Source organism: Somniosus microcephalus, chromosome 21 (assembly GCF_052327205.1).
Source record: "Somniosus microcephalus isolate GS21.2 chromosome 21, FLI_Smic_1.0, whole genome shotgun sequence".
Lineage (NCBI taxonomy): Eukaryota > Metazoa > Chordata > Chondrichthyes > Squaliformes > Somniosidae > Somniosus > Somniosus microcephalus.
Genome location: NC_141007.1, coordinates 78,694,554 through 78,719,602, shown reverse-complemented (window position 1 = coordinate 78,719,602; position 25,049 = coordinate 78,694,554). Strand labels below are relative to the sequence as shown.

Genomic DNA, 25,049 nt, shown 5'->3' with positions numbered 1-25,049 from the left:
TCGCCCAATGTCACTGCTCACTCTCCCAATGTCACTGCTCACTCCCAATGTCACTGCCCACTCCCAGTGTCACTGCTCACTGCCAATGTCACTGCTCACTCCCAATGTCACTGCTCACTCAGTGTCACTGCTCACTCCCAATGTCACTGCTCACTCCCAATGTCACTGCTCACTCCCAGTGTCACTGCTCACTCCCAGTGTCACTGCTCACTCTCCCAATGTCACTGCTCACTCCCAATGTCACTGCTCACTCCCAGTGTCACTGCTCACTCCCAATGTCACTGCTCACTCCCAGTGTCACTGCTCACTCCCAATGTCACTGCTCACTCCCAGTGTCACTGCTCACTCCCAATGTCACTGCTCACTCCCAATGTCACTGCTCACTCTCCCAATGTCACTGCTCACTCCCAGTGTCACTGCTCACTCTCCCAATGTCACTGCTCACTCCCAATGTCACTGCTCACTCTCCCAATGTCACTGCTCACTCCCAATGTCACTGCTCACTCTCCCAGTGTCACTGCTCACTCCCAATGTCACTGCTCACTCCCAATGTCACTGCTCACTCCCAATGTCACTGCTCACTCCCAGTGTCACTGCTCACTCTCCCAATGTCACTGCTCACTCCCAATGTCACTGCTCACTCTCCCAATGTCACTGCTCACTCTCCCAATGTCACTGCTCACTCCCAATGTCACTGCTCACTCCCAGTGTCACTGCTCACTCCCAATGTCACTGCTCACTCTCCCAATGTCACTGCTCACTCCCAGTGTCACTGCTCACTCCCAATGTCACTGCTCACTCCCAATGTCACTGCTCACTCTCCCAATGTCACTGCTCACTCTCCCAATGTCACTGCTCACTCCCAGTGTCACTGCTCACTCGCCCAATGTCACTGCTCACTCGCCCAATGTCACTGCTCACTCCCAGTGTCACTGCTCACTCCCAATGTCACTGCTCACTCCCAGTGTCACTGCTCACTCCCAATGTCACTGCTCACTCTCCCAATGTCACTGCTCACTCTCCCAATGTCACTGCTCACTCCCAGTGTCACTGCTCACTCGCCCAAAGTCACTGCTCACTCGCCCAATGTCACTGCTCACTCCCAGTGTCACTGCTCACTCCCAGTGTCACTGCTCACTCCCAGTGTCACTGCTCACTCTCCCAATGTCACTGCTCACTCCCAATGTCACTGCTCACTCCCAATGTCACTGCTCACTCTCCCAATGTCACTGCTCACTCCCAGTGTCACTGCTCACTCCCAGTGTCACTGCTCACTCCCAGTGTCACTGCTCACTCCCAGTGTCACTGCTCACTCCCAGTGTCACTGCTCACTCCCAATGTCACTGCTCACTCGCCCAATGTCACTGCTCACTCCCAATGTCACTGCTCACTCCCAGTGTCACTGCTCACTCCCAGTGTCACTGCTCACTCCCAATGTCACTGCTCACTCCCAATGTCACTGCTCACTCGCCCAATGTCACTGCTCACTCCCAATGTCACTGCTCACTCGCCCAATGTCACTGCTCACTCGCCCAATGTCACTGCTCTCCCAATGTCACTGCTCTCCCAATGTCACTGCTCGCTCCCAGTGTCACTGCTCGCTCCCAGTGTCACTGCTCGCTCCCAGTGTCACTGCTCGCTCCCAGTGTCACTGCTCGCTCCCAATGTCACTGCTCGCTCCCAGTGTCACTGCTCACTCCCAGTGTCACTGCTCACTCCCAGTGTCACTGCTCACTCCCAATGTCACTGCTCACTCCCAGTGTCACTGCTCACTCCCAATGTCACTGCTCACTCCCAGTGTCACTGCTCACTCCCAGTGTCACTGCTCACTCCCAGTGTCACTGCTCACTCCCAATGTCACTGCTCACTCCCAGTGTCACTGCTCACTCCCAATGTCACTGCTCACTCGCCCAATGTCACTGCTCACTCGCCCAATGTCACTGCTCACTCCCAGTGTCACTGCTCACTCCCACTGTCACTGCTCACTCCCAGTGTCACTGCTCACTCAGTGTCACTGCTCACTCGCCCAATGTCACTGCTCACTCCCAATGTCACTGCTCACTCTCCCAATGTCACTGCTCACTCTCCCAATGTCACTGCTCACTCTCCCAATGTCACTGCTCACTCTCCCAATGTCACTGCTCACTCTCCCAATGTCACTGCTCACTCCCAATGTCACTGCTCACTCCCAATGTCACTGCTCACTCTCCCAGTGTCACTGCTCACTCTCCCAATGTCACTGCTCACTCTCCCAATGTCACTGCTCACTCTCCCAATGTCACTGCTCACTCTCCCAATGTCACTGCTCACTCTCCCAATGTCACTGCTCACTCCCAGTGTCACTGCTCACTCTCCCAATGTCACTGCTCACTCCCAATGTCACTGCTCACTCCCAATGTCACTGCTCACTCCCAATGTCACTGCTCACTCCCAATGTCACTGCTCACTCGCCCAATGTCACTGCTCACTCACAGTGTCACTGCTCACTCCCAGTGTCACTGCTCACTCCCAGTGTCACTGCTCACTCCCAATGTCACTGCTCACTCGCCCAATGTCACTGCTCACTCACAGTGTCACTGCTCACTCACAGTGTCACTGCTCACTCACAGTGTCACTGCTCACTCCCAATGTCACTGCTCACTCCCAGTGTCACTGCTCACTCTCCCAGTGTCACTGCTCACTCCCAATGTCACTGCTCACTCGCCCAATGTCACTGCTCACTCTCCCAGTGTCACTGCTCACTCCCAATGTCACTGCTCACTCCCAGTGTCACTGCTCACTCCCAGTGTCACTGCTCACTCCCAGTGTCACTGCTCACTCCCAGTGTCACTGCTCACTCCCAATGTCACTGCTCACTCCCAGTGTCACTGCTCACTCCCAGTGTCACTGCTCACTCCCAGTGTCACTGCTCACTCCCAGTGTCACTGCTCACTCCCAGTGTCACTGCTCACTCCCAGTGTCACTGCTCACTCTCCCAATGTCACTGCTCACTCTCCCAATGTCACTGCTCACTCCCAGTGTCACTGCTCACTCGCCCAATGTCACTGCTCACTCCCAGTGTCACTGCTCACTCCCAATGTCACTGCTCACTCCCAGTGTCACTGCTCACTCCCAGTGTCACTGCTCACTCTCCCAATGTCACTGCTCACTCCCAATGTCACTGCTCACTCCCAATGTCACTGCTCACTCTCCCAATGTCACTGCTCACTCCCAGTGTCACTGCTCACTCCCAGTGTCACTGCTCACTCCCAGTGTCACTGCTCACTCCTAATGTCACTGCTCACTCGCCCAATGTCACTGCTCACTCCCAATGTCACTGCTCACTCCCAGTGTCACTGCTCACTCCCAGTGTCACTGCTCGCTCCCAGTGTCACTGCTCGCTCCCAATGTCACTGCTCACTCCCAGTGTCACTGCTCACTCCCAATGTCACTGCTCACTCCCAGTGTCACTGCTCACTCCCAGTGTCACTGCTCACTCCCAATGTCACTGCTCACTCCCAATGTCACTGCTCACTCCCAGTGTCACTGCTCACTCCCAGTGTCACTGCTCACTCCCAGTGTCACTGCTCACTCTCCCAATGTCACTGCTCACTCCCAGTGTCACTGCTCACTCGCCCAATGTCACTGCTCACTCGCCCAATGTCACTGCTCACTCCCAGTGTCACTGCTCACTCCCAGTGTCACTGCTCACTCCCAGTGTCACTGCTCACTCCCACTGTCACTGCTCACTCCCACTGTCACTGCTCACTCCCACTGTCACTGCTCACTCCCAATGTCACTGCTCACTCCCAATGTCACTGCTCACTCTCCCAATGTCACTGCTCACTCTCCCAATGTCACTGCTCACTCTCCCAATGTCACTGCTCACTCTCCCAATGTCACTGCTCACTCCCAATGTCACTGCTCACTCTCCCAATGTCACTGCTCACTCTCCCAATGTCACTGCTCACTCTCCCAATGTCACTGCTCACTCTCCCAATGTCACTGCTCACTCTCCCAGTGTCACTGCTCACTCCCAGTGTCACTGCTCACTCCCAGTGTCACTGCTCACTCGCCCAATGTCACTGCTCACTCCCAGTGTCACTGCTCACTCCCAATGTCACTGCTCACTCCCAGTGTCACTGCTCACTCCCAATGTCACTGCTCACTCCCAGTGTCACTGCTCACTCTCCCAGTGTCACTGCTCACTCCCAATGTCACTGCTCACTCCCAATGTCACTGCTCACTCCCAGTGTCACTGCTCACTCCCAGTGTCACTGCTCACTCCCAGTGTCACTGCTCACTCCCAATGTCACTGCTCACTCCCAGTGTCACTGCTCACTCCCAGTGTCACTGCTCACTCCCAGTGTCACTGCTCACTCCCAATGTCACTGCTCACTCCCAATGTCACTGCTCACTCCCAGTGTCACTGCTCGCTCCCAATGTCACTGCTCGCTCCCAATGTCACTGCTCGCTCCCAATGTCACTGCTCGCTCCCAGTGTCACTGCTCGCTCCCAGTGTCACTGCTCGCTCCCAATGTCACTGCTCGCTCCCAGTGTCACTGCTCGCTCCCAGTGTCACTGCTCACTCGCCCAATGTCACTGCTCACTCCCAATGTCACTGCTCACTCCCAATGTCACTGCTCACTCCCAGTGTCACTGCTCACTCCCAGTGTCACTGCTCACTCCCAATGTCACTGCTCACTCCCAATGTCACTGCTCACTCCCAGTGTCACTGCTCACTCCCAGTGTCACTGCTCACTCCCAGTGTCACTGCTCACTCCCAGTGTCACTGCTCACTCCCAGTGTCACTGCTCACTCCCAGTGTCACTGCTCACTCGCCCAATGTCACTGCTCACTCGCCCAATGTCACTGCTCACTCCCAATGTCACTGCTCACTCCCAATGTCACTGCTCACTCCCAGTGTCACTGCTCACTCCCAGTGTCACTGCTCACTCCCAATGTCACTGCTCACTCCCAATGTCACTGCTCACTCCCAGTGTCACTGCTCACTCCCAATGTCACTGCTCACTCCCAGTGTCACTGCTCACTCCCAGTGTCACTGCTCACTCCCAGTGTCACTGCTCACTCCCAATGTCACTGCTCACTCGCCCAATGTCACTGCTCACTCGCCCAATGTCACTGCTCACTCCCAATGTCACTGCTCACTCCCAGTGTCACTGCTCACTCCCAGTGTCACTGCTCACTCTCCCAATGTCACTGCTCACTCCCAATGTCACTGCTCACTCCCAATGTCACTGCTCACTCCCAATGTCACTGCTCACTCCCAATGTCACTGCTCACTCCCAGTGTCACTGCTCACTCCCAATGTCACTGCTCACTCCCAGTGTCACTGCTCACTCCCAGTGTCACTGCTCACACTTGTGCTCTCCACTTTAAGCTGCCCAGCACTCACCCTGGCATTCCAAAGCTCTGTGGAACGAGCCTGTCAGTTGTCAAGATTTGAGGACAGTCACACAGTGAGTGACCCTTACCCTGAATAAACAGTGACTCTGTACAGTTACAGTGAGTGACCCTTACTCTGAATAAACAGTGACTCTGTACAGTTACAGTGAGTGACCCTTACCCTGAATAAACAGTGACTCTGTACAGTCAGTGAGCGACCCTTACCCTGAATAAACAGTGACTCTGTACAGTTACAGTGAGTGACCCTTACCTGAATAAACAGTGACTCTGTACAGTTACACAGTGAATGACCCTTACCCTGAATAAACAGTGACTCTGTACAGTTACACAGTGAGTGACCCTTACCCTGAATAAACAGCGACTCTGTACAGTTACAGTGAGTGACCCTTACCCTGAATAAACAGTGACTCTGTACAGTTAGTGAGTGACCCTTACCCTGAATAAACAGTGACTCTGTACAGTTACAGTGAGTGACCCTTACCCTGAATAAACAGTGACTCTGTACAGTTACAGTGAGTGACCCTTACCCTGAATAAACAGTGACTCTGTACAGTTACACAGTGAGTGACCCTTACCCTGAATAAACAGTGACTCTGTACAGTTACACAGTGAGTGACCCTTACCCTGAATAAACAGTGACTCTGTACAGTTACAGTGAGTGACCCTTACCCTGAATAAACAGTGACTCTGTACAGTTACAGTGAGTGACCCTTACCCTGAATAAACAGTGACTCTGTACAGTTACAGTGAGTGACCCTTACCCTGAATAAACAGTGACTCTGTACAGTTACAGTGAGTGACCCTTACCCTGAATAAACAGTGACTCTGTACAGTTACAGTGAGTGACCCTTACCCTGAATAAACAGTGACTCTGTACAGTTACAGTGAGTGACCCTTACCCTGAATAAACAGTGACTGTACAGTTACACAGTGAGTGACCCTTACCCTGAATAAACAGTGACTCTGTACAGTTACAGTGAGTGACCCTTACCCTGAATAAACAGTGACTCTGTACAGTTACACAGTGAGTGACCCTTACCCTGAATAAACAGTGACTCTGTACAGTTACACAGTGAGTGACCCTTACCCTGAATAAACAGTGACTCTGTACAGTTACAAAGCTATGGGTGCACAGTTGAGACTGTGGGTGTAGCCAGATTACAGAGAGTTAGGTTGGAAGATTAGGAAGAGTAAGGTTTGTGGTAATGTGCTGCTCTCACCCGTCCATCCACTAACGCCAGACCCAGACCATGAGGCCCTCTTTCTAATTCGACAGTGAATGCAGCATCATCAGCCTCGCTCTGCTGTGGAGTGGGGCTATCTAGAGGGAAAGAGAAAGAGTGACAGTCAATATAATCATTGCTAACAGTGCAGTTCATTGCACTGACTCTAGGTACTTGTTGAGGACCACATCGAGGGGCAGAAAGGGAGAGACATTCACAGGATATATAGGGGGATTCAGACACACACACACAGACACAGACACACACTCACACACTGACACACTCACAGACACAGACACACACAGAGACACACACACACAGACACACACACACAGAGACACACACACACAGAGACGCACACACAGAGACGCACACACAGAGACGCACACACAGAGACGCACACACAGAGACGCACACACAGAGACGCACACACAGAGACGCACACACAGAGACGCACACACAGAGACGCACACACAGACAGGCACACACAGACAGGCACACACAGACAGGCACACACAGACAGGCACACACAGACAGGCACACACAGACAGGCACACACAGACAGGCACACACAGACAGGCACACACAGACAGGCACACACAGACAGGCACACACAGACAGGCACACACAGACAGGCACACACACACAGGCACACACACACAGGCACACACACACAGGCACACACACACAGGCACACACACACAGGCACACACACACAGGCACACACACACAGGCACACACACACAGGCACACACACACAGGCACACACACACAGGCACACACACACAGACACACACACACAGACACACACACAGACACACACACAGACACACACACAGACACAGACACACAGACACACACACACACACACACACACACACAGACACACACACACAGACACACACACACAGACACACACACACAGACACACACACACAGACACACACACACAGACACACACACACAGACACACACACACAGACACACACACACAGACACACACACACAGACACACACACACAGACACACACACACAGACACACACACACACACAGACACACACACACAGTGGGACAGAAAGAGAGAGAGCCTTGCATTTCTCCAGCACCTTTCACCGCCTCAGGACGTCCCAAAGTACTTTACAGCCAATGAAGTACTTTTGAAGTGTAGTCACTGTTGTAATGTAGGAAACGCAGCAGCCAATTTGTGCACAGCAAGCTCCCACAAACAGCAATGTGATAATGACCAGATAATCTGTTTTAGTGATGTTGGTTGAGGGATAAATATTGGCCCCAGGACACCGGGGAGAACTCCCCCGCTCTTCTTCGAAATAGTGGCCGTGGGATCTTTTACGTCCACCTGAGAGGGCAGACGAGGCCTCGGTTTAACGTCTCATCTGAAAGAAGGCACCTCCGACAGGGCGGCACACCCTCAGTACGGCCCCTCCGACAGTGCGGCACACCCTCAGTATGGCCCCTCCGACAGTGCGGCACACCCTCAGTACGGCCCCTCCGACAGTGCGGCACACCCTCAGTACGGCCCCTCCGACAGTGCGGCACACCCTCAGTACGGCCCCTCCGACAGTGCGGCACACCCTCAGTACGGCCCCTCCGACAGTGCAGCGCTCCCTCAGTATGGCCCCTCCGACAGTGCAGCACACCCTCAGTACGGCCCCTCCGACAGTGCAGCGCTCCCTCAGTACTGCACTGGAGTGTCAGCCTGGATTTTGTGCTCAAGTCTCTGGAGTGGGACTTGAACCCACGACCTTCTGACTCAGAGGTGAGAGAGTGCCGAGCCACAGCTGACACTTTGACAGAGGAGGAAACAGAGACAATACGAAGGAGATGTATATGGACAGAGACAGACAATCAGAAACAGAGCGATGGACAGACAAGTTAAGGGACAGAGACAGAGGAAAGGATCAAGGTCTGTGCTCTCTCGCTGTCCCGGGGCATCCGTGACCTGGCTGTTAGACTGAGGGGTGAGTTCAGTTTAAGCAACAGCAATGGGCCAATGACCACAATATTAAATTGTCTGATCGAGTTTCCAATAACCTCTCCCCTAGCTCGAGCTTCAAACCCGATGACACTGAGCCCGAATTCTTGGCAATGGAACGACAGTGTTTGGTTTTGGAATACTCTGACCAGCTAATCCCTGGGATATTCTGGGAGTAAAGTGCAACCCGCTAAGTAACAGAGCCCCTCTCCCAGGCTCGTGCTGGCTCCTGTCCTGGTTTAAAAGCTCCAGTTCTCAGTTTCGAATGTCCCAAGTCGACAAATTCCTGATAATTTTGGGGAAGAAAGCACATTCCCAGCTTTGTGGAGAGTTGAAGAATAGTTCAAAGGTGAGTCTGTCGCTGGCTGTGTGTTCAGCTATTGTTTGCTTACCTCACAGGAGACAGATCCACACTCGGTCAAAAACAAAATATCAGGACAACTTACTCTAGAGATTCACTTCCTGCAGATCGGAGAGAACACGAAACCGCTCTCCATTAAGGAGCAGATTTCTTTTGTCTCTGATTTTCTCAGCCCTTCCCCCCGAGCCATTGGCTCGTTGCTGGGGTACAGTCCCCATGGCTGGCAACTCCCCCTTCTACCTTGCCCAATTGGCTGTTCTTCCTGTGTTTCTTTATCAATTCCTGGGATGTGGACGTCACTTATTGCCTATCCCTAACTGCCCACGAGAAGGTGGTGGTGAGCTGCCTTCTTGAACCGCTGCAGTCCGTGTGGTGAAGGTGCTCCCACAGTGCTGTTAGATAGTAACACACACAGACACACGTTATCCATCATTCGACAGTGATCCAGAGCAGGAACCATGTCTGATTCTCCCCCTCGCTCCCTGTATAAAATATAGAAGAGGTTTGGTCCATTGGGATTCTGTGCAGTGGGAGTGAATGGGAAGGGGTTTGGTCCATTGGGATTCTGTGCAGTGGGAGTGAATGGGAAGGAGTTTGGTCCATTGGGATTCTGTGCAGTGGGAGTGAATAGGAAGGAGTTTGGACCATTGGGATTCTGTGCAGTGGGAGTGAATGGGAAGGAGTTTGGTCCATTGGGATTCTGTGCAGTGGGAGTGAATGGGAAGGAGTTTGGTCCATTGGGATTCTGTGCAGTGGGAGTGAATGGGAAGGGGTTTGGTCCATTGGGATTCTGTGCAGTGGGAGTGAATGGGAAGGAGTTTGGTCCATTGGAATTCTGTGCAGTGGGAGTGAATGGGAAGGAGTTTGGTCCATTGGGATTCTGTGCAGTGGGAGTGAATGGGAAGGAGTTTGGTCCATTGGGATTCTGTGCAGTGGGAGTGCATGGGAAGGAGTTTGGTCCATTGGGATTCTGTGCAGTGGGAGTGAATGGGAAGGTGATGGTTTATTGAGAATCTATCCTTGTATCCATTCTGTGTTCATCATCTGTCAACTGTGGCTGGTTATATTAAAGATGTTTGAGGGGCATGATTTGACATGTTCCGGGACTCCAGTAGTGAAGCGACAGAACCCTACACATCCTAATCTGCAGAACAGCAGCTGAACAGCCCTTGACATTAACCTCGCGGTCTAGTATTAACCGGTTTTAAAGGAAATGGCTCCTGGAAAAATAGCACACGAGCCTTTCATTCTATTGTAACACAACACACTCAACCACACAGGGTACAAGGTCACGACCCAAACCCTGACCTCTTATCACAGATTAATGTGTGGCAAAACATCAGGTGATCCTGCTGACTAATGGCTGATGTGGGCCAGGTTGTGAATCTTACCCAAAGGTGCTATTCTGTTTGTATTCCCATCCGTGTGCAAGTGAGTTTAGACTCGAGATGTGATTCTGTGATGAGTCAGTGGATCGCAGCCAGTGCTGAGGTACCGGCGCTACAGCTGGCCTCAGGGGCCATGGGTTGGGAAGGGTTAAACCAGCCAGGTGCAACACTCCCGATCACCTGTTGATGGATGGCAGGTGAGGGTCTGTCTGCGATGCCCCCCCCCGCCCCCAGTGGAATACCCCGCTGACACTCTAGGCTCTCACAGGAAGGGTGGCCACATGGGTGAGGTATCAGGAGGGCATCCAGCGCCTGTGGAGCCCCTACCCCAGCAAGAGTCAGCACCTTCAGGAGAGGAGGGGACCTGTACCCCAGTGAGAGTCAGCACCTTCAGGAGAGGAGCGGACCCGTACCCCAGTAAGAGTCAGCACCTTCAGGAGAGGAGCGGACCTGTACCCCAGTGAGAGTCAGCACCTTCAGGAGAGGAGGGGACCCGTACCCCAGTGAGAGTCAGCACCTTCAGGAGAGGAGCGGACCCGTACCCCAGTAAGAGTCAGCACCTTCAGGAGAGGAGGGGACCCGTACCCCAGTGAGAGTCAGCACCTTCAGGAGAGGAGGGGACCCGTACCCCAGTGAGAGTCAGCACCTTCAGGAGAGGAGGGGACCCGTACCCCAGTAAGAGTCAGCACCTTCAGGAGAGGAGGGGACCCGTACCCCAGTGAGAGTTAGCACCTTCAGGAGAGGAGGGGACCCGTACCCCAGTGAGAGTCAGCACCTTCAGGAGAGGAGGGGACCCGTACCCCAGTGAGAGTCAGCACCTTCAGGAGAGGAGCGGACCCGTACCCCAGTGAGAGTCAGCACCTTCAGGAGAGGAGGGGACCCGTACCCCAGTGAGAGTCAGCACCTTCAGGAGAGGAGGGGAGAATAAATGATCAGGTATTTTGCAGTCCATTCTTATGGAGAGCGCCCACTGACTGTCAATGGTGAAGGGAAAGGTTACAATTTCTCTCCCTCAGGCCACGTATCCACCTCCACGGAGAGAACGAGCAGCCAGTCTCTCAGAGCCCTTGGCGTGGCTCCACTCGGTCCCGTCTTACAAGTGTTTGACCTGAATCGGGTTCAGGTCGGATTCAATCTGGATCAATCAGTGTGGGTTCTTAAATCATTTGCAGCAACCACTCCCGCTTCAGGGATTGCAAAGCGTGTCGAAGCGGCTTGTACCTGGAGTCGGGAGCTTAGAATCATAGAATGGTACAGAACAGGAGGCGGCCATTCGGCCCATCGTGCCTGTATCTCTTTGAAAGAGCTCTCCAATTAATCCCATTCCCCTGCTCTTTCCCCACAGCCCTGCAAATCTTTCCCCTTTGAGTATTTATCCAATTCCCTTTTGAAAGTTACTATTGAATCTGCTTCCACCGCCCTTTCAGGCAGCGCATTACAGATCACAACAACTCGCTGCGTTAGAAACGTTTCCTCCTCTCCCCTCTGGTTCTTTTGCCAATCACATTAACTCTGTGTCCTCTGGTTACCGACCCTCCCGTCAGTGGAAACAGTTTCTCTTTATTTACTCCATCAAAACGCTTCATGATTCTTACTGGAAGTTTATGCTTTGGCTGTCTCTCTGGCGCAGGCCCCTAGCCTGCGCTCTCCTCCCGCGTCACATGCACATTCCTTTCCTGTTTTCCTTTATTTTTTAATCAGTAATGATGACCTCCTACACCATGCTGGAAATAGCTCACCGAGGCGTCTGACGATCTGTCTCTTTAGGCATTGTGCTCCACACTGTAACTAGAACCTCTTTACCATGTTGCTACTCAGTGAGACCAGGGCAGTTTGTGTCTGTCCCTCTCTCTTGTGTAATGTTGCTCCTCCTGTTTGATCCACTCTCTCTCTCTCCCTGCCTATCTCCCTTCTCCCTCTCTTGATTTTGCTGCTCACTCCTTCCCTCTTTCTCCCCTCCCTCTTCTTGTCTCCCCCTTGCTTAATTTCCCTTCTCCCTATTTCTCCGTAAAGCTCCCGAACATTGTTGCTGGGAATTGTCAGCAGTGTGTCACTCAGCACAGAACCAGGCTGAGAGAGCAGAGTGAGTGGGACCCATCGTGACCTGACCAGATTCCTGCAGGACTGCAGATGTGACTGGAATCCGAATGGCTCATTGTTCTGGCCACTGGCTACAGCCAGAGCATGAACGAGGGCGCTGCGCCCTGCCAGGGACTGGTGACCTGTTCATCGAGTGCTGTGGGAAGAATGATCAGATGAGGGGAGAGAGGCACAGGATGGGAGGAAGAGAGAAAGAAAAAACAGGAAGAGAGAGAGAGAGAAAGAATGGGAAAAGAGAGAGAGAGAGACAGAGAACAGGACAGAGAGAGAGAGATACAGAGAGAATAGGAAGAGAGAGAGAGAGAGAGAGAGAGAGAGAACAGGACAGAGAGAGAGAGATACAGAGAGAATAGGAAGAGAGCGAGAGAGAGAGAGACAGAAAGCAAGATGGAGCGAGAGGCAGAGAGAAGGACAGAATGGGAAGAGAGAGACTGAGAATGGAGTGGAGAGAGAGAAACAGAGAACGAGAGGAAGAGAGAGACAGAACTGGAAGGAGAGAGACAGATACACATATCAGAAGAGGAGAGAGACAAACATGGATAATAAACAGAGAACGAGAGAGAGATACATCGAGATTGGGAAGAGAGAGGGACAGAACAGGAGAAAGAGAAACACAGACAGGAAGGAGAGACACATAACAGTTAGAGAACACAAGGGGAGAGATAAAAACAGAGTCAGAGACAGAAGGAGAGGCCTGGGCAAATGGGCTTACCTTTTGGACTGCTGCTGTCACGTGGTTCAGGCTGGTCACCATTAACCATCCTCCTGCAGGCTGCCTCCAGGGGGTCGGCCTCCCCCTCCGCCAGTTCCAGGTACTGCGGGGTGTTGGGTGGGGTCAGCAGGCAGGAGGGATCCAGAGCCAGCTTCTTCTGGGCCAGGTCCTGTTGCCCGGGGAGAGTGCTCTGGAGCTCGAGGCTCTTCAGCTTGTGTGCTAGCTCGGCCTGGCAGGATCGAAGGCTGCCCGGGGCCTGGGCGAGGAACAGTGGCCGGCCCATTCGTGCGTACCTCCCTCTGTACAGTGGCTGAACTGCGGAGGAGGAGTGATGGGTGGTGTCCTGACTGGCGTGCTGCCCTGAGACATCTGCAGAGCTGGGAGTCCTCGACCCTGGAACCGATCCTGGAACCGTCCCTGGAACGGCCCCTGTAACCGTCCCTGGAACCGATCCTGGAACCGTCCCTGGAACGGCCCCCGAAACCGTCCCTGGAACCGTCCCTGGAACCGCTCCTCGTCCTGTGTGCTGAAACAGAAGGGAAGAAGTTACAAAGAGAGTTACAAATTCATCAGTTAAACCTCAAACTTCTAAACTCAAAGAAATACAAGCCTGTCCTCGTAACTTAACCCTTTAAGGGTCGCTGGTTAGGCCACTCAAGACCTGGTACAACTGGGCGGAGTTTGCACGGCACAAGCTCCGCCCATTTGTACACAAATTTCAATCGGGGTCCTGCAAGGAGCGTCAGGACCCCAATTTGCATATGCAAGGCACCTAATGCCTTTTTCAGGCGGGCGCCCTGGGCACCTAAAATTGGGCGGCTCCCAATTTGGCGGGTGGCGGTCTTCAGGGGAGCTCAGGTGTGGGATCCCGCGACTAAAAACTCACCTTTTGCCCCCTAACCTGAAGAATGCTGAATTTCTGCCCGCAGACTAGAGCTTTAACTAAAATCGGTCGTGCTGACTTTGCCCAGGCGAGGGGTGGAGCCAGGGGATTCCTGCTTCCTATTGCTCAGCTTCTCGCTGGTCGTTCACTGATTGCGACAAGGGGTCATCGATGAATTTGTGAGGAACAGTGTAGTTGATGAGTGTCGCCCACTGAACTCTCTGGCCCTGCGTGTCACACACACTCACACAATCAATGGGATCAACTTCAGCAATTATCTCTCTGACTGCATCCCAATCCAAAGTGATGACACACAGAAAATGTTTTGTAGGAGATTTTAAAAAAGGCCTGGAATGTCGATCTCTGATAAATGCAAGGTTTAGCTCACCCCCTCTCTCTCCCTGGTGAATCCCCAGCATTGAATCTGTCTCCATTCACCCTATCTCTACACATTCAGCCCTGGTGAGATCACAGGCAGCTCAGCATCTGGTTGACTGGAGGTCAGTCTGACCACAGCTCCCTTGTACCATGTGACCGATCGGGAGGTGTTAAAATGCCTGATCGCCCAATGCCCTCTTCAGAATGAATGCCAAGCCTTTGGGCCAACCCATTCCAACTACAAACCACAGCCCACTAGGGGAGAGGGACCTCTGTGTGACACCACTCCCTCTTCCTGTTATCCCTGTCAATCTTATTGATACAACTAAGCTCAGTGCTCTGAATCACTCTTCTTAAATCCCTAAAGCGTCCCGTCCTTCTAACACTCTCCCGCCTCCCTCACCGTGTTGAACCCCAGAACACAAAGCTTGGTGAGTTTTTATCCCTCGTTCAGTCCCCAGGAATATTCAGTTTCCTTTCTCAACTATTCATTTTCCAAAGTTCCAACCTCGAGGTTTTTCGGTGGTGGAACAGGGGCTGGGTGAGGGGTGCCACAGGCCGGGAAGCCCCCGTGCTCTCCCCGAGCACATCCTGCTCCTACCATAGCTGTCATTCTATTCCTTTCCTTTCTCTTTCATGGCCAATTTTGGCCGCAAACATTGGTTTGCAAACTAACAACAACTTGTATTTATATAGCGCCTTTAACGTAGTAAAATGTCCCAAGGTGCTTCACAGGAGCGATTATCAAACAAAATCTGACACCGATATTAGGACAGGTGACCAAAGGCTTGGTCAAAGAGGAAGGTTTAAAGGAGGAGAGGCGGAGAGGTTTAGGGAGGGAATTCCAGAGCTCAGGGCCCAGGCAGCTGAAGGCACGGCCACCAACGGCGGAGTGATTAAAATCGGGGATGCACACGAGGCCAGAATTGGAGGAGCGCAGAGATCTCGGAGGGTTGTGGGGCTGGAGGAGGTTACAGAGATAGGGAGGGGCGAGGGCCGTGGAGGGATTTGAAAACAAGGATGAGAATTTTAAAAATTGAGGCGTTGCTGGACCGGGAGTCAATGTAGGTCAGCGAGCACAGGGGGTGATGGGTGAACGGGACTGGGTGCGAGTTAGGACACGGGCAGCAGAGTTTTGGATGAGCTGAAGTTTATGGAGGGTGGGAGATGGGAGGCCGGCCGGGAGAGTGTTCGAATAGTCAAATCTGGAGGTAACAAAGGCATGGAAGAGGGTTTCAGCAGATGAGCTGAGGCAGGAGCGGAGACAGGCGATTCTTAGATTCTATACCTCTTGTCCTAAAACCCAGTCTTCCTTTAGTTTTTTTTAATGGCCTAATCCACTTGAGGTGCCACTTTTAACATTGTGAACATGGACCCCAAGTCGCTCCAGTACCCAACACTGCCAAGGGTCCTGAACCGGAACAGGACCAACATCCTTGCAGGGAGGTTTGCTAGTGCTGTTGGGGGGGGGTTTAAACTAACTTGGCAGGGGGATGGGATACAGAGTGGAGCTATAGTAGGGGGTGATGCACAGCCAAATATAGAGGAAAAAACAAGTCAGCCTGGAAGGCAGAGCAAATATGTAACGGCACAAGGGAGTATGGCAAGGCTGGATGGTATTTATTTTAATGCAAGGAGTCTTGCGAGTAAGGCAGATGAATTGAAGGTGTTGATGAACACATGGGAGTATGATATTGTTGCTATCACAGAGACATGGTTGAGGGAGGGGCAGGACTGGCAGCTCAATATTCCGGGCTATAGAATCTTCAGGCGAGACAGAGGGGGGTATAAAAGAGGAGGGGGTGTCGCAATATTAATCAAGGAGTCAATTACTGCTGTAAGGAGGGATGATATCTTAGCAGGTTCCTCTAATGAGGCCATATGGGTAGAACTTAAAAACAAAAAGGGGGCAAACACTTTGCTGGGAGTGTACTATAGGCCCCCAAACAGTCAGGGGGAGATAGAGGAACAGATATGTAGGCAAATCTCAGAGAAGTGTAGAAATAATAGGGTAATAATAGTAGGGGATTTCAACTTCCCCAATATTAACTGGGATAGTCAGAGTGTGAAAGGCTTAGAGGGTGTGGAATTCTTAAAGTGCATCCAGGAGAGCTTTTTGAGCCAGTATGTAGAAAGTCCTACAAGAGAGGGGGCGGTACTGGACCTAATTCTAGGGAATGTAGCCGGGCAAGTGGTAGAAGTGTCAGTAGGAGTGCATTTTAGTGTCAGTGACCATAATTCGGGGAGATTTAAGGTAGTCATGGAAAAGGACAAAGATGGAGCAGAAATAAAGGTTCTAAATTGGGGGAATGCCGATTTTAATATGATAAGGCAGGATCTGGCCAAAGTGGACTGGGATCAGCTACTTGTAGGAAAATCCACATCAGAGCAGTGGGAGTCTTTCAGAAAGGAAATAGAGAGAGTACAGCGCCAACATGTTCCCGTAAAGGTCAAGGGTGGGACCAACAAGTCCAGGGAACCCTGGATGTCAAGGGATATACAAGAATGGATTAGGAGAAAAAGGGAGGCTTTTGGCAGATATAAAGGACTAAAAACAGTGGAAGCCCTAGAGGAGTATAGAAAGTGCAGGGGGGTACTTAAAAAAGAATTTAGGAGAGCGAAGAGGGGGCATGAAAAATACTGGCGGGCAAAATAAAGGAAAATCCCAAGGTGTTTTATAAGTATATTAAGGGAAAGAGGATAACCAGGGAAAGAGTAGGGCCCATTAGGGACCAAAGTGGCAATCTGTGTGTAGAGCCGGAAGATGTAGGTGAGGTTTTAAATGAATATTTTGCATCTGTGATCATTATAGAGAAGGATGATGTAGGCATAGAAATCAGGCAGGGGGATTGTGATACACTTGAACAAATTAGTATTGAGAGGGAGGAGGTACTAGCAGTTTTAGCGGGCTTGAAAGTGGATAAATCCCCAGGCCCAGACGAGATGTATCCCAGGCTGCTGTGTGAGGCAAGGGGGGAGATTGTAGGGGCTCTGACACAAATTTTCAGAACCTCTCTGACCACAGGGGAGGTGCCAGAGGACTGGAGAACAGCTAACATAGTACCATTGTTCAAGAAGGGTAGTAGGGATAAACCAGGGAATTACAGGCCAGTGAGCCTAACATCAGTGGTAGGGAAATTATTGGAAAAAATTCTGAGGGACAGAATTAGCCTCCACTTGGGGAGGTAAGGATTAATCAAGGATAGTCAGCATGGCTTTGTCAGGGGGAGATCATGTCTGACCAATTTGATTGAATTTTTCGAGGGGGTGACTAGGTGTTTGGATGAGGGTCGTGCAGTTGATGTAGTCTACATGGACTTCAGTAAGGCTTTTGACAAAGTCCCGCATGGGAGACTGGTCAAGAAGGTAAGAGCCCATGGGATCCAGGGCAATTTGGCACATTGGATCCAAAATTGGCTTAGTGTTAGGAGGCAGAGAGTGATGGTCAAAGGTTGTTTTTGTGACTGGAAGCCTGTGTCCAGTGGTGTACCGCAGGGATTGGTGCTGGTCCCTTGCTGTTTGTAGTGTACATTAATGATTTAGATATGAATGTAGGAGGTATGATCAGTAAGTTCGCAGATGACACGAAAATTGGTGGAGTGGTAAATAGCGAGGAGGGAAGCCTCAGGCTACAGGATGATATAGATGGGTTGGTCAGATGGGCAGAACAGTGGCAAATGGAATTTAACCCTGAAAAGTGAGAGGTGATGCATTTTGGGAGGACTAACAAGGCAAGGGAATACACAATGAATGGTAGGACCCTAGGAAGGACAGAGGATCAGAGGGACCTTGGTGCGTATGCACATAGGTCCCTGAAGGTAGCAGGACAGGTAGATAAGGTGGTTATAAAGGCATATGGGATACTTGCCTTCATTAGCCGAGGCATAGAATATAAGAGCAGGGAGGTTATGATGGAGCTGTACAAAATGCTAGTTGGCCACAGCTGGAGTACTGTGTGCAGTTCTGGTCACCACACTATAGGAAGGATGTGATTGCATTGGAGAGGGTGCAGAGGAGATTCACCAGGATGTTACCTGGGCTGGAGCGCTTCAGCTATGAAGAGAGACTGGACAGGCTGGGGTTGTTTTCCTTAGAGCAGAGAAGGCTGAGGGGGGACCTGATCGAGGTGTACAAAATTATGAGGGGCATAGATCGGTTAGATAGAAGGAACTTTTCCCCTTAGTAGAGGGGTCAATAACCAGGGGGCATAGTTTCAAGGTGAGGGGCAGGAGGTTTAGAGGGGATTTGAGGAAAAACTTTTTCACCCAGAGGGTGGTTGGAATCGGGAACTCACTGCCTGAAAGGGTGGTAGAGGCAGGAACCCTCAACATTCAAGAAGCATTTAGATGAGCACTTGAAACGCCATAGCAGACAAGGCTACGGACCAAGTGCTGGAAAATGGGATTAGAATAGACAGGGCTTGATGGCCGGCGTGGACACGATGGGCCGAAGGGCCTCTTTCTGTGCTGAAAAACTCGATGACTCGATAAGATTGCCCACACTGTGTCCAGATGTCCAAGCGACCTGCGACAGAGCTGCCTTTGAACACACTGCGTTCAGTTTGGAAGGTGTTTTTTTGAACTGGCCTGTTTTCTCTCTGTTCTCGGCACATTCCCGAGCAGAAGGACCGAGTACTTCATGTACCTGTCTCTGGAACGCAGAGTGAGTGAAGTCCAGCTTTAAATATACGAGGGTTCAAACCCTGGCCAGACTCCCTAGAACCAGCAACAGTTCCACGTGAAATGAGTCTCAGTACAAACCGATACTCAGGTGCATTATCGTCGTCTTCATCTGAGAGGTAATCTGCTGGAGCAGAGCGCGCCCGTTACAGAGCGCCGCCCGCTAGAGAGCAGCTCGTTACAGAGCACGCCCGTTAGAGCGTGCCCGTTACAGTGCGTCGCCCGTTAGAGCGCGCCCGCTAGAGAGCTGCTCGTTACAGAGCGCCGCCCGTTAGAGCGTGCCCGTTACAGAGCGCCGCCCGCTAGAGAGCTGCTCGTTACAGAGCACCGCCCGTTAGAGCGTGCCCGTTACAGAGCGCCGCCCGCTAGAGAGCTGCTCGTTACAGAGCACGCCCGTTAGAGCGTGCCCGTTACAGAGCGCCGCCCGCTAGAGAGCTGCTCGTTACAGAGCGCCGCCCGTTAGAGCGTGCCCGTTACAGAGCGCCGCCCGCTAGAGAGCTGCTCGTTACAGAGCATGCCCGTTAGAGCGTGCCCGTTACAGAGCGTCGCCCGTTAGAGCGCGCCTGCTAGAGAACCGCCCGTTACAGAGCGTCGCCCGTTAGAACCGCCCGTTACAGAGCGTGCCCGTTATAGAACCCGCCCGTTGGAGAACCCGCCCGTTAGAGAGCCGAGCCCGTTATAGAGCGCGCCCGTTACAGAGCGTCGCCCGTTAGAGCGCGCCCGCTAGAGAACCGCCCGTTACAGAGCGTCGCCCGTTAGAACCGCCCGTTACAGAGCGTGCCCGTTATAGAACCCGCCCGTTGGAGAACTCGCCCGTTGGAGAACCGCCCGTTGGAGAACCCGCCCGTTAGAGAGCCTAGCCCATTATAGAGCGCGCCCGTTACAGAGCGCGCCCGTTAGAGTGCCGCCCACTAGAGAACCGCCCGTTACAGAGCGCGCCTGTTACAGAACCGGCCCGTTATAGAACCGCCCGTTATAGAACTTGCCCGTTATAGAACCCGCCGTTATAGAACCCGTCCGTTATAGAGCCGCCCAGATCTCCTCAGGGATTGGGTGTCGGTGAGGAGGATTTGGCAGCCATTGGCGTTATGGGATTTGGAAGTCAACAGGTTGTAGGAGATTGAGCCTGAACACGGCCCCCGTGTGTAATTAGACACTCTCGAGCTGCTCTTTGATGTGTCCTTATTTGTTACTGTGGTTTAAAACTCTGCTCAGATACTCCAAAATAAGAATGACACACCCAGCCATCTTCGAACCTGGCCATTGTTGTGTATGTAATATGTGTGCTACTTTGAACCTATGGACAGGACTGCACTACTTGTAGGGAGTAGTGATACGCAGTACCACTCCTGGCCATAGGGGTATAAATAGTACTGTGGGTACTGATCTCCCCTCAGTTCCCGCCTGTGGGCCTGAAGTAAAGACCTACGTGCAGTCCCTACCTCCAACCAGTAAAGACCTGTTTGAGTTATACGTTTAAGTCTTTGTGTTAATTGTTCAATACAATACACATACTTAACAGCCATCAAATGTCAAATGCTTCCGGCTCACAGTTCAAATGAATTCACCCGACACAGCAACGAGCAACTGCCTATTGTGCTTCTCTCAGCCTGTTACCGTTAATCTACTCCGGCAAAAATCACACAGTTACACAGTGAGTAACCCTTACCCTGAATAAACAGTGACTCTGTACAGTTACACAGTGAGTGACCCTTACCCTGAATAAACAGTGACTCTGTACAGTTACACAGTGAGTGACCCTTACCCTGAATAAACAGTGACTCTGCACACTTACAGTGAGTGACCCTTACCCTAAATAAACAGTGACTCTGTACAGTTACACAGTGAGTGACCCTTACCCTGAATAAACAGTGACTCTGTACAGTTACAGTGAGTGACCCTTACCCTGAATAAACAGTGACTCTGTACAGTTACACAGTGAGTGACTCTTACCCTGAATAAACAGTGACTCTGTACAGTTACACAGTGAGTGACCCTTACCCTGAATAAACAGTGACTCTGTACAGTTACACAGTGAGTGACCCTTACCCTGAATAAACAGTGACTCTGCACACTTACAGTGAGTGACCCTTACCCTAAATAAACAGTGACTCTGTACAGTTACACAGTGAGTGACCCTTACCCTGAATAAACAGTGACTCTGTACAGTTACAGTGAGTGACCCTTACCCTGAATAAACAGTGACTCTGTACAGTTACACAGTGAGTGACCCTTACCCTGAATAAACAGTGACTCTGTACAGTTACACAGTGAGTGACCCTTACCCTGAATAAACAGTGACTCTGCACACTTACAGTGAGTGACCCTTACCCTAAATAAACAGTGACTCTGTACAGTTACACAGTGAGTGACCCTTACCCTGAATAAACAGTGACTCTGTACAGTTACAGTGAGTGACCCTTACCCTGAATAAACAGTGACTCTGTACAGTTACAGTGAGTGACCCTTACCCTGAATAAACAGTGACTCTGTACACTTAGTGAGTGACCCTTACCCTGAATAAACAGTGACTCTGTACAGTTAGTGAGTGACCCTTACCCTGAATAAACAGTGATTCTGTACAGTTAGCGAGTGACCCTTACCCTGAATAAACAGTGACTCTGTACAGTTACACAGTGAGTGACCCTCACCCTGAATAAACAGTGACTCTGTACAGTTACACAGTGAGTGACCCTTACCCTGAATAAACAGTGGCTCTGTACAGTTACAGTGAGTGACCCTCACCCTGAATAAACAGTGACTCTGTACAGTTACAGTGAGTGACCCTTACCCTGAATAAACAGTGGCTCTGTACAGTTACAGTGAGTGACCCTCACCCTGAATAAACAGTGACTCTGTACAGTTACACAGTGAGTGACCCTTACCCTGAATAAACAGTGACTCTGTACAGTTACAGTGAGTGACCCTGAATAAACAGTGACTCTGTACAGTTACAGTGAGTGACCCTCACCCTGAATAAACAGTGGCTCTGTACAGTTACAGTGAGTGACCCTTACCCTGAATAAACAGTGACTCTGTACAGTTACAGTGAGTGACCCTTACCCTGAATAAACAGTGACTTTGCACAGTTACAGTGAGTGACCCTTACCCTGAATAAACAGTGATTCTGTACAGTTACAGTGAGTGACCCTTACCCTGAATAAATAGTGACTCTGTACAGTTAGTGAGTGACCCTTACTCTGAATAAACAGTGACTCTGTACAGTTACAGTGAGTGACCCTTACCCTGAATAAACAGTGACTCTGTACAGTTACACAGTGAGTGACCCTTACCCTGAATGAACAGTGACTCTGTACAGTTAGTGAGTGACCCTTACCCTGAATAAACAGTGACTCTGTACAGTTACAGTGAGTGACCCTTACCCTGAATAAACAGTGACTCTGTACAGTTACAGTGAGTGACCCTTACCCTGAATAAACAGTGACTCTGTACAGTTACACAGTGAGTGACCCTTACCCTGAATAAACAGTGACTCTGTACAGTTACAATGAGTGACCCTTACCCTGAATAAACAGTGACTCTGTACAGTTAGTGAGTGACCCTTACCCTGAATAAACAGTGACTCTGTACAGTTACACAGTGAGTGAGCCTTACCCTGAATAAACAGTGACTCTGTACAGTTACAGTGAGTGACCCTTACCCTGAATAAACAGTGACTCTGTACAGTTACAGTGAGTGACCCTTACCCTGAATAAACAGTGACTCTGTACAGTTACACAGTGAGTGACCCTTACCCTGAATAAACAGTGACTCTGTACAGTTAGTGAGTGACCCTTACCCTGAATAAACAGTGACTCTGTAGTTACAGTGAGTGACCCTTACCCTGAATAAACAGTGACTCTGTACAGTTACACAGTGAGTGACCCTTACCCTGAATAAACAGTGACTCTGTACAGTTACAGTGAGTGACCCTTACCCTGAATAAACAGTGACTCTGTACAGTTACAGTGAGTGACCCTTACCCTGAATAAACAGTGACTCTGTACAGTTACACAGTGAGTGACCCTTACCCTGAATAAACAGTGACTCTGTACAGTTACACAGTGAGTGACCCTTACCCTGAATAAACAGTGACTCTGTACAGTTACAGTGAGTGACCCTTACCCTGAATAAACAGTGACTCTGTACAGTTACAGTGAGTGACCCTCACCCTGAATAAAGAGTGACTCTGTACAGTTACAGTGAGTGACCCTTACCCTGAATAAACAGTGACTTTGCACAGTTACACAGTGAGTGACCCTTACCCTGAATAAACAGTGACTCTGTACAGTTAGTGAGTGACCCTTACCCTGAATAAACAGTGATTCTGTAGTTACACAGTGAGTGACCCTTACCCTGAATAAATAGTGACTCTGTACAGTTAGTGAGTGACCCTTACTCTGAATAAACAGTGACTCTGTAGTTACAGTGAGTGAGCCTTACCCTGAATAAACAGTGACTCTGTACAGTTAGTGAGTGACCCTTACCCTGAATAAACAGTGACTCTGTACAGTTAGTGAGTGACCCTTACCCTGAATAAACAGTGACTCTGTACAGTTACAATGAGTGACCCTTACCCTGAATAAACAGTGACTCTGTACAGTTAGTGAGTGACCCTTACCCTGAATAAACAGTGACTCTGCACAGTTACACAGTGAGTGACCCTCACCCTGAATAAACAGTGACTCTGTACAGTTAGTGAGTGACCCTTACCCTGAATAAACAGTGACTCTGTACAGTTACAGTGAGTGACCCTTACCCTGAATAAAGAGTGACTCTGTACAGTTACAGTGAGTGACCCTTACCCAGAATAAAGAGTGACTCTGTACAGTTAGTGAGTGACCCTTACCCTGAATAAATAGTGACTCTGTACAGTTACACAGTGAGTGACCCTTACCCTGAATAAACAGTGACTCTGCAGTTACAGTGAGTGACCCTTACCCTGAATAAACAGTGACTCTGTACAGTTACACAGTGAGTGACCCTTACCCTGAATAAACAGTGACTCTGTACAGTTACAGTGAGTGACCCTTACCCTGAATAAACAGTGACTCTGCACAGTTACACAGTGAGTGACCCTTACCCAGAATAAACAGTGACTCTGTCCCGTTACAGTGAGTGACGCTTACCCTGAATAAACAGTGACTCTGTACAGTTACAGTGAGTGACCCTTACCCTGAATAAACAGTGACTCTGCACAGTTACAGTGAGTGACCCTTACCCTGAATAAACAGTGACTCTGCACAGTTACACAGTGAGTGACCCTTACCCTGAATAAACAGTGACTCTGCACAGTTACAGTGAGTGACCCTTACCCTGAATAAACAGTGACTCTGTACAGTTACAGTGAGTGACCCTTACCCTGAATAAACAGTGACTCTGCACAGTTACAGTGAGTGACCCTTACCCTGAATAAACAGTGACTCTGCACAGTTACAGTGAGTGACCCTTACCCTGAATAAACAGTGACTCTGTGCAGTTACAGTGAGTGACCCTTACCCTGAATAAACAGTGACTCTGCACAGTTACACAGTGAGTGACCCTTACCCTGAATAAACAGTGACTCTGTACAGTTACACAGTGAGTGACCCTTACCCTGAATAAACAGTGACTCTGTACAGTTACACAGTGAGTGACCCTTACCCTGAATAAACAGTGACTCTGTACAGTTACAGTGAGTGACCCTTACCCTGAATAAACAGTGACTCTGTACAGTTACACAGTGAGTGACCCTTACCCTGAATAAACAGTGACTCTGTACAGTTACACAGTGAGTGACCCTTACCCTGAATAAACAGTGACTCTGTACAGTTACAGTGAGTGATCCTTACCCTGAATAAACAGTGACTCTGTACAGTTACAGTGAGTGACCCTTACCCTGAATAAACAGTGACTCTGTACAGTTACAGTGAGTGACCCTTACC

General features: G+C 50.7%; 1 protein-coding gene across 3 annotated transcripts in view; it reads right to left on the bottom strand.

Moving 5' to 3' along the window:
- The window catches only part of LOC147102997 (ras-associating and dilute domain-containing protein-like), a 148,010-nt gene that overhangs the window by 16,210 nt on the left and 106,751 nt on the right, over nt 1-25,049 (bottom strand). For 2 of the 3 annotated variants that reach the window (XM_085964019.1, XM_085964018.1), the window contains exons 13-14: nt 13,186-13,711; nt 6,627-6,727 (exon numbers count right to left, since the gene is read on the bottom strand). In XM_085964019.1, coding sequence (XP_085820145.1) covers nt 6,627-6,727; nt 13,186-13,711 — 627 coding nt within the window. The remainder of the gene's footprint in view (nt 1-6,626; nt 6,728-13,185; nt 13,712-25,049) is intronic. The other variant, XM_085964020.1, reaches the window with a different exon arrangement.